General features: G+C 42.7%; 1 protein-coding gene across 1 annotated transcript; it reads left to right on the top strand.

Moving 5' to 3' along the window:
* The first annotated feature begins 1365 nt into the window (after positions 1 to 1365).
* Positions 1366 to 10187, top strand: AMIGO2 (adhesion molecule with Ig like domain 2). The gene is made up of 2 exons (XM_068190069.1): positions 1366 to 1728; positions 8439 to 10187. The coding sequence occupies exon 2, from the start codon at positions 8512 to 8514 to the stop codon at positions 10075 to 10077; it is 1566 nt and encodes a 521-aa protein (XP_068046170.1). The 5' UTR covers positions 1366 to 1728; positions 8439 to 8511; the 3' UTR covers positions 10078 to 10187.
* Positions 10188 to 10726: the final 539 nt, after the last annotated feature.

Here is a 10726-nt window from a genome sequence, read left to right as displayed (position 1 = left end):
AAGACTACAGAAGTGATTACCCTCTTCCTCAGACTGGTAATGTGATCAACTTAAATTCCACCCAGTATTTTGTAGTATCAAGGTCATCAGGAAAGTTTAATGGTTTAGCATAAATGAAGACAACAGGCTTCTTTAAACAAATGAGTATTCCAATGGAGAGTCTTAAACAAATCAGTGTTCAATTGATAACCTCAAGATTAAAATTACTTCAGTGCTGTATAGCCCAACTGCATAGAAATTCACCACAAAATAAGAATGATGAATAAAAAGCTGAATTTTTATGATAAGGTAGTGCTCAAAAAGTCTTTTAAATCAATAGCAGTATCACCTATATCTCACCAGGTTTTGATCTATATTTAATCAGATCTTTAACATATACCTTGTATTGTACTGAAGAATTTTAGTTTGGCTGTAGGGTGAATTCTAGGACAAGGAGCCTTTTAGTTTTATATGTAGCCACAAACCCTCATATTAAAAACCACTTTGCTTTGTGCCCTTAAAAGAAAAGTGTGATTTGCAGCAGCTTTAATATGCAAGCCCATTTGCTGAGAACTGTTCTATAAACTGTATGACTGGATGACAATAAAACCACGATGTCTGTTATTTGCTAAAGTAGCCCGTGTTCAGTTTCAGTCTCTAAATGTAGGGTACTCTAAATTATGATGGAGATGTCGTGAGGAACTTGGCCGGGGGAGGTTAAAATCGGTGTGAAAGAGACGTAAATGTGTTCTTTGGCTTTCAGCTGCAGCTTTGCCTCTTCATGATCTGATCACACTTCTCAATTTGATTTGCAGCAGTTCTTCCCCCGATCCTATGGTCAAGAGAATCCCTGAACATGGCAATTAATTTTAGATAACGCCTTTTATCATTTGATAAACTCCTCTGCTCTGATCAAAGCCTAGCTTACTACGGAGCTTCCGTGGGGTTTGACCATTTAATTAACCGAAGGACTATTTCTAAGAGCTAGCACAATGCCTTTTACATTTATCCGCGCCTTACGAACACCCCGCGGTTCCATCTCCGCACACGGGGAGTTTCGATGCAATTTTAACGAGAAGCCGCGTCTTCGGCTGCGCCTCCCCGAAAAAGGGGCTTCCCCGGGCTCTCTGCCCCCCCGCGCGGCCGTCGAGGAGCTGCAGGCGGGCTGGGCTGGGCTGGGCTGGGCCGGGCTGCTGTGCAGCGCAGGGGCAGAGCCCACCCGGGCGGCGCAGCCTCGCCGCTGTCGGCGGGGGCTGCGGCGGGTGAGGAGCGGGGCCGGAGCGGGGCGGAGCGGCGGCAGCCCCGGGCGGCGAGGGGCGGAGCGGGGGCAGCCGGTGCGCTCCTCCCCCGGGGCACCGACGGCTCCGTCCCGCTGCCGCGGAAGCACCGGGAGGGCGTCGGAGCGAGCGGCGTGGGGTCCTGTCGGGTGCTGCGCGGCTGGGGAGACCGGGAGGGCGTAGGCAGGAGGGGATAAAAACCCGCTGTGTCGCCCCTGTCACTGGGAGTCTCCTGCCTTCCCTGCTCACCCGCCGCCGGTGCCGAGCTCCGGGCCTCAGCTCCATTCCCGGGGGCAGCGGGCCAGCACTGCCTGCGTCCGCGGGGGAGCGCAGCGGAGCCGCTGCCGTGCTCCCGGCGTCCCGCAACTTCCCCCGGAGCCCGGCGGAGCGCAGCATGCGGGGCAGGGGCTGGAGGCGGCGGCGGGGCCGGCATCGCGCTCCCCGGACATGAAGCGGCCATCGGAAGCTCCAGGTAACGCTGCCCGGCGGGGTGGCGGAGCAGACATCTCCCCGGTAGCCGGGGTATGACGGGGGGTCAGGGTCCGGAGGGGTAGGAGTCGGGGCTGAGAGGCGCCGCCGGAGGCGAGCGGAGCCCGGCAGCGGCCGGGGGGAGAGCCGGTCCCTGCCTCCGCCACGGAACGGCGGCAGTGGCTGCCCCTGCCCGGGGAAGTCGGTCAGAGACCCCTCGGAATGGTTGTGGGTGCCCCCGGTTCGATGCCGGTTTAGCCTGTACGGTCGCTGGTCTCTCCGAAACTTTGCCCTCCGCCGACTCCCGGCAGGAATCTCGGGCTGCAGCGGACGGTCCCTGCCGTGAGACTGGCAGGAGACCCCCCCAAATCGTATGCAAGGGGGTTTCTTTGAAGTTTAGCCCTCAGATAAATTTTTGGAGACGGTGAGGATCCTTCGCTGGGCAACTAAACTTTCCTAAGATCTGACATAGCTTGGAGACTGGTTACTGATACTGTAATAGGCACTGCCACTTATCATTGCAATTTTTTCTTAATTATTTGCTGATCTCCTTAGCAACTGAAGTAATTTGCAAGGTTGAAGCTTGGTTGCAGCTTGATTTACAAAGTAGCACGGCAAAAGGGATGAATTTGTTGTTTCACTGATGCATATTTCCCTTGTACTCTCTCAGAGGGATAAGAGGTGCATAGATGTTGACTCCACGTAGCTGGTACTGCTGTAAAGAGACTGTTGATTAGTCCAACTGAGGCTCTGTTGTACGTCACCCAGTTGCTCTTCTGTGTCTCAGTTTTCTTTAAAACAATCGAGTTATTGTGTTTTAAGAAAAAATCTCTCTTCAAGGAAATTCAATCTTTAGTGAAGGATTAGTGGGAGACGATCATTTTATCTGGCTAAGGTTACTAGGACAAATTAATCTCTAATTCAGCAAGATTGCGGTCTGGCCAGATGCTGGCTGGAGAGAGCACCCCATTTGCCTTGCTGATCTCAGGATCAGCTTGCTGCAAATATGATGTAAAGCCATTTTTTTTCATCACTGTTAGGTCCTGCACCAAGCACAGTGTAGCCTCGTTCAAGGATTTAGTCCAGTGTATCAAGAGGCCTCCCAGATGTAGCTCACCATCAGTCTTTCCTGTTCAATCCATCATGTCAGTAAATCTCATGGATTACAATGTTTGGGTAATCTGTATCTGTTGAGTCAGAGATGCTGAGCACAGCTGTCAGGAAGATTTGATGCAGAGTGCCTTTTCCACTCAGGAGTGATAAAGGCAGAGTAGAGCCTAGAGACTGAGGCAAGGTGGCTGAGTATTTCCTCTGACAGTATCACACACACAAAAGGAATGTGAGTTTATGCAGACCTTCCTTAAAAATGTAACTTTTAAAAATACTAATTGCATAGGATGCCATTAGTCTATATGTAATTAATGGCTGTATCATGTACTTGAGCAGGATTCGTAAAGTTGGGAGTAAAAGCCTGAATAATTATACTTGTATAATGTTGTTATAATTTGATAAAACCCCATTCTAAAAATCACTTTTGCTTTTGAGTTCATGAGGAACCTTTGTCAAATATCATGCCAGAAAAAAAAGTAGGGCTGTGAGAAAATGAACACCTGAGCCATCTTTTTTTTTTTAATTATTTTATGTGTTGTTATATTTGACTAGTACAGCCCTAATTCATCTGATATGTAGACTGGTATAGGGGGAGAGCACCTTTGTGGACATTAGAAGTCAGTGAGAGGTGCAGATATGTATTAATGTCTTGTGGGCTGCTGAGACTGGGGCAAGGCTCAAGACAGTCACAGGAGATGTGGTGCAAGGGAAGGAGGCAGGGGATGTAGAAATGGTGTGAACCTTCTTGAGGATGAACTGAGGTCTTTAATGTTTTTGAGTGCTTGATCTCTCTAGAGGCTCAGCACTATTCCTGCAGTAGTACAGCAGGCAGCAGGGTTGTGTGCAAATACTTGCATTTTCACTGTACAGAAAGTACCAGTCAGATGTGGGACTATTTGCATCACCAATGTACAGGAAAATGCTTTACAGTAAGAATAATGTCTGATTTTTTTAACAGTGAAAAGACTAATAGTAGTGTTTGCAAAATATCATTCAGGTGAATTGTGATCTCCAGTCCAATTCACTGTTTAAATTAAGAGATGTGATATATTGGGATTTTTTTAGCAAGGTCTCAAATGAACTAGAAGAGGTAGTTTGGTGTACAGGTTCCATTGGCAAAACAACAGTAAGTCTGAAGGTACTTACAAAGGATAAGAAAACTGCTGTAGATATTATTAATGTCACATTAGTGAGAGAGAGAGCCCAGGAAAAGGAGAAAAGAGTGTTTAGGACATTAGTTGATCTCCAAGTGATAACTGATGGTGAGACTATCTGTTGCCCAGCAGTCCCCTTTTCCATACACAGGTCTAAGTGCTCATTACTTTTAAAAACAAAACAACAAACAACCCCCTCAGAAATAAATAAAAAATAAGAAGAAACATACACATTAAAAAGTTCAAAACCAAGAACCAAATCCTTAGCTTCTCTAGAATGTGATCAGTTGTCATCAATTTTGCTGTTTCTGACCACAGAGGATTTTCCCTATGATAGCAGGATACGTCCTGCCTTTCTTCCTGAACAGTTAAGAAGCATGTGCACCATTACTGTTCAGATGAATTATCTCAGGGAGTAATGTGGTTTTGACACTGAACTTAAAATATTGCACTTTAACATCACAAAGAAATTATTTCTTTGAACAGAATTCAAGAACAAAAACTCCCAACCATGTCCTTCACATTACTATAAATCAGAAAAGGTATCTACCCAGCTCATTCAGAAATATTGGTGAAGTGCTTGGCCAAAGTCTGTTGGCACACATTAGCTGATAGTATTCAACAGCAATATTTCTCTTGAAAAAATATGCAATATTGAAATTTGTAAAATAACACTTCTCTAAGACCTGAAGTAGTGTTACTGGGATGAAACAAAATGCCAGGGTTTTTTAATATAGTTGTGATTGTAGGCTTTGTTCTTCTTGCCACTTAACACATTACAGCCCTGAAATGTTTATGCAGGCATGTTGAGTAAGTTCAAATAATCACATACCCTATAAATATTTATATTGAACATATTTGGCTTTGCAGAACATCCTGGGTAATTTGTGCAGTAGATATGGGGAACACAGGTTGAAGAGCAAGTTGCAGCTCAACAATCCTATTCTCCAAAAGAACAAAAAACCTGTTGGGAAGGTAGGCACTACATTCTGAGTTGGACATGGAAAGGAAGGCTTCTGCTCATCAGGGTACCCTCTAAATATTCTTGTGTGTTCTGTGGTATGTTTAGGATGTCTATAATTTGGATTTGCCCTCACAGACAAATTATCTGAAACAGTTTTCATTTTGCAACTCCAGTGAGCTTTGAAAATGGACAATCCAGTTTTCAGCCCTTGCAAACTGTTTTGGCTCCTTAGAACTAAAAGGTATTATGCTGATATACACCAGTGACTGATCTGTGTCTTCCTATGGGATTTGGTTGCAGACTAGCTTGGAGTTTCTGATGAGATAATTGTAGGCATGGACAGAAGCAAACATGCAAGGTTATCTAGCGTATTAAATTTGGTAAGCCTTACAAACCTGAGCATTGATCTACTACATCCCATTCACAGTATCTCCAGGATCACAGTTATATTCAGCATGGGAGATGGTTTTTTTAAGTGCCATTCACTTGTTGCAAATGCAGTTACATTTAAAATTAGGCTGCATGGCTTGTGGAATCAGGCTTTCACACATTAGTGGGAAAGGAAACCTTTGCAGCAACTGTTCATCTCCTGTTTTGTGGATACTTTATAATCCAGTCTTCAGGTGAGTGGTTTTATGCCAATGTAGTTTCCAGATGCCTTGCTTCATACAATAGACTAACTAAATTAGCAATTACTAAATACCTTTTTCATCTGCCAGGGTTTTTTCATTGTGCCTTATGTCTGTATACCATACAAATTCACACCGGGGTACATAATTATTTTTGATGGCAGTTTCTCTAATGCTTCATAGGTCTCACACTCTAGAAGAACTTGTATCTACTAATTGTTACTATAGACTACCTAACCAGCAAAAACAGCTAAGTAAGGAACTTAGGACTGGTCAAAAATTACTCCTCTGGATTCCGAACTTTCCACTGAAAACCCCATGCAGTTAGAGGCTTCAGGAGACTTTAAAAGCCTAGAGGAATTTATGAATCCTGATATTAAACATAAATTCAAACCAATCAATTTTTTTACAATATTTCTATAGCTAAAATCATGTTAGTATATCCCTTGTATAAACAAGGAATCTCTGTGCAATCAGAAGTGCCAGGCGAAGTCACAGCATTTTGACTCTCATCTCAGCACTTCCTCAGATCAGTCCTTCCCAAATTTAACATGCAGAGGTTTCTTATAAAATAAGTGCCAAGCTGGTGGCTGTAATATGTTCATTATTTTCTAATAGTCACCAGTTCACATAGTTTGCCTGATCTCACAGGAATTTTGTGGCAAAGGCTAGGACAGCTGCAGTTCTCAGGGATAAGGATTTATCAAGCCCTTGATGTAATCACCCGTTTTTTCCCTGTTCTACCTCAGAACCTGTGCACAGTGTCTGGAAAGGTTTGGGGAAAAATTGAACAATCCTGTAACCAAGGACTGTATATAAAATGTAAAATGGAAAGAAAAATGTAATTCTGACACTTTACTTTTGAATATTTGACTTGGCAGTCTTGCAATTCTCTTAATGCTTTTTTCTTTTTTTTTTTTCTTTTTTTTTTTTTTTTTTTTTTTTGGAATGCAAACAAAGCCAATGTATATATAAGTTCTTGTGAAAAATGAAATGTCCCTTTCTCCCATGCTGCCTTCATATTTCTTCTTTTAATGGGTCATTAGAAAGTTCAGCTCTTTAGTTTCATAGCACATCTTCTACCATTTGGTTTAAGAGTAGATTTGTCAGCAGAAGACGACAGCCTGATAGATTGGCAGAGGGTTACAGAAAAGGGAAATAAAGATCTGAGAAGGATTGAACACTTTTGCTTTTTGCATATGTTAATTAATTGCATCAGTAGTCTTAGGTTCTTAAGTAGCAGATGTAAATTCTCTGGAGAGGTGTGCTCTAAGGTTTACCTCCTGAAACTCCTGTTTGTCTTCTCCTTAGACCTCTTCTTTCCCTTTACACCCTCCTCATCTGCTTTTCCAGTCTCATATGCCTTAACTGACTTCTGCATCCTCAGACTACCTCCTCCTCAGTTTCTTTAGTAACAGTGATGATGTTCTATTAGCATCCACCTCCCCTGGTTTTGCTCTTCCTTCCCTATGTGTCTCTTACCCTTCTCTCTCTCCCCTTCTTTCACTATTCCTCTGCCCTGCTGCCCTCCACCATTTAGGTCTTGATTTTAATTTTTTTGCCCTCAATGCTCATCTTTTCTTCATCCATCTTGCATCATCGGAGAATACAATTTCTTCTTTTATTCTCCTTCTTTCCATCTGAGGCTGCTTCTGTCTCCTCATCCCACTGTCCACAGGCTTCTGGCCATAGCCACTATCAGCAGCACAGAGCAGACATTGCAGGGTTTGCCCTGCTCAGATACTGCTCCAGCAGGTGGGTGAGATTGGAGAAATGAGTTTGAGGATAATAATGTGCGGGCTGAATACCACATCTGAACCCTGAAGGGTGATGATAATCAATGCAGGTAAACTCACCTGTGAATTTACTGAAAAACTCTAAACAGGTACCAGGGAGAACAAGAATCAACAGAAATGTTTATTCCTCTGCTATGTATGTGTACATTTTCTCAGAAGATGGTAAAAAGCATATCCCTTAGCACAGAATCTCTACTGTGCCAAATCTTACATCCCTGTTTCAAACAATGCTGACTCTAAAATATTCTCAGAAAAGGGTATGGTCGGGGTTTTTCTATCTACACATGAGCAAAATATTTTTTTCTTTACTATGTTTTGAGAAGGAGCTGACTCATCCTTACTGAATGATCCCAAAACTTATGCCTGAGGTAAACACTTCTTAGATTTCTTCCTCATTACTTATATTGGCAAAGGTAGAAGAAGCAGAATACAAAATACTGTTATTGAACAACTTTAATAACTTTCAAAATAGGCTGTTGCTACCTGAACCATAGGTTACTAAATTAAAAGAAAAAAAAAAAAAAAGGAAATAAATTCATATGACATTTAAAGCTAGAAAGGCTGAGAAAATTCTTTGCTTAAAAATCTGTGACATTTTCTGATTATAAGGAAAAGCATGTTGTAACTGCTTCCCACTTGACAAGAAAAAAAGCATTTTAGGTTGAGGCTTTTTCATTCTTCTGCTGGGAATTCTATCTGTGTTGGTTTGGAAACAGGTAGGGGATGCCATTGCCAAGTCATGCTCCACAGAGGAACGTTTCCAATTTTTTTTATTGAACTGTCAGAAATTGCATTACTTTGTCGAAGACTGAAGAATAGTTACATTCTTTTTGAAGACAAAAAATACTGTATCTAAAGTATATATGCTGATACATGCATGCAGAATTTCATGTTTGCATAAAGTAATGTTAAGTTTGCATCACCTTAAAACTAGATTATACCATTAATTGTATGAAACCCTAAGGATTAATTCCCTGTATTTTTCAAAAGGCATAAGAAATCATGCAGAGTATGAATGGTAAATGTTAACGTGCTGTACCTCTGTATCCCTCTTTTGACAGCAGCAAGTGCAAAGCTAACTGCACAAGCAATCTGTGTCAAGGAGCACTGGGAGACAGCTAAAAGACAGTGACAATGTCTTTAAACTGGCGGACACTTCCTACTCGACTTGGAGTTTTTAAAGCGAACTGCAAAGGACTCGCGTGCCTCTTGGTCTTCACTGTGAGTGTTTGTGGCAGTGCCCCAGGGATGTGTCCAGCAGCCTGCATCTGTGCCAGTGATATCGTAAGCTGCACTAATAAGAACCTCACTCGAGTGCCAGGAAATCTTTATAAATGTATGAAAAGGCTGGATCTGAGTTATAATAGAATAGGGATTTTGGAGCCTGAATGGGTCCCAGTGCTGTCTGAGAAACTGAACACTTTAATAGTCAATCATAATAGCATTAGCAGCATTAGCACTGGAAGCTTTTCCACAACTCCAAATGTGAAGTATCTAGACTTGTCATCCAACAGCCTGAAAACACTGGGCAGCCCTGTGTTTCAGGAGCTAAAGGAGCTGGAGGTTCTCCTGCTGTACAACAATCAAATAACACAGATCGAGTCTTTAGCCTTTGGAGGATTGTACAAATTACAGAAACTGTACCTAAGCTACAACTTGGTCTCGCATTTCCCACTGGACTTATATATTGGAAAACATAAACTGACAGACCTTGTGTTGCTGGACATTTCCTTTAATCACATCCAGACGATGCCTGTTCAGCGCCTGAGTTCAGTGCCAGCCAAACAACTTAGTGGAATTTATCTTCATGGCAATCCTTTCTATTGTGACTGTGTCCTGTACTCCATGCTAGTCTTCTGGTATCAAAGGCATTTCAGCCCAGTAGTGGACTTCAAAAATGAGTACAGCTGTTTGTTGCAGTCAGACCCAAAGGGTCATAATAAACTACCTTTACTGCACGACAACGTTATGAATTGCTCTGAAAGTACCGTCAACAGCTCTTTCCAAGCCTTTGGGTTTATTCATGATGCCCAGGTTGGTGACAGGCTGATTGTACACTGTGACAGCAGAATCAGCGATACAAGCACACAGTTTGTCTGGGTTAGTCCAGACAATAGATTACTGGAGCCAGACAGGGACACCGATAACTTCAAGGTGTTTCCTAATGGCAGCCTGGAGATAACAGATGCCCAACTAGAGAACTCAGGCCTGTATTCTTGCATTGCAATAAATAAGAAAAGACTATTAAATGAAACCATAGAAGTCAGAATAAATGTTAGCAATTTCACAGTGAACAGGTCCCATGCTCATGAAGCATTTAATACAGCTTTTACCACCCTTGCTGCCTGTGTGGCCAGTATTATTTTAGTGCTGCTGTATCTCTATCTGACCCCCTGCCCATGCCAATGTAAGGCAAAAAAGAAGAAGAGGAAGCTGAACCAAAGCAGTGCCCACCCGTCCATACTGAATTCTGCACTGCCACAAGAGCTGCCAGCTGATGAGAAGAAGGCTAGCACTGGTAAACGGGTAGTTTTCCTGGAACCCGTGCACGAACCAAAACAGAGTCAGAATGGGAAAGTAAAACTGTTCCCTAATGACAGTGTCATTACAGAGAGTATCCTAAAAACTACTCGAACAAAATCTGACTCTGACTCTGTCAACTCTGTGTTCTCAGATACACCTTTCATGCCTCCAGCTTAGTTTGCTGCCTGTGTTTGTATTGTGCAGTTCCATTTCTGAATACCTCCTTTGCCTGTAGCAAACCATCAGGACAAACAAATAAAAAGAGATAAAATGTTTTAACAAAAGGTGTGTTTTGTCAGTCCCTGAACTGCGTCTCCTCTCTGTACAGGCCATGCAACAGTGATAGCTCGTTTGGGAAAAGCAAACAGCTTCTCATTATTGTGAATGTTTTTAATGCAAGCTTAGCTTCGGTTTTACTCTCTGGTCCATGCACAGCAATTTCTCATGCATGTTTAGAGACACTTTCAGTGCACACAGCTGACTCTGCAGAGGCAGAGGCTGACCCCAATGCAGCACCCAGTTATGCTGATAACTCAGCTCTTCTGAAGTGTGCACAGAAGCAACTTATGGCTAAGGAGAAAAATGTCCAGACTTCCTGCAATTCCTTTCATAAACTCATAAAATCTTTGCATAAAATCATTACAGGAAAAAAGTCATGATTTTTTTTTGGACTGCTTGGCACAGCCAAGCAGAATTTGCCACCAGAACACCTAGCAGCACTGGGTAAATGTTTCTGGCTTTCAACTGATAATGTATTTGCAAATAATTGCTTGAAAACATTAAATGAGGGGCATTGTAATAATTTTATTCAAAACATAGTCATCAG

Source organism: Anomalospiza imberbis, chromosome 5 (assembly GCF_031753505.1).
Source record: "Anomalospiza imberbis isolate Cuckoo-Finch-1a 21T00152 chromosome 5, ASM3175350v1, whole genome shotgun sequence".
NCBI lineage: Eukaryota > Metazoa > Chordata > Aves > Passeriformes > Viduidae > Anomalospiza > Anomalospiza imberbis.
This window is presented reverse-complemented; position numbering and strand designations above follow the sequence as displayed.

What these genes read in the sequence shown, in the direction of transcription:
- AMIGO2 (XM_068190069.1), top strand. Translation starts at nt 8,512, where the DNA reads ATGTCTTTAAACTGGCGGACACTTCCTACTCGACTTGGAGTTTTTAAA.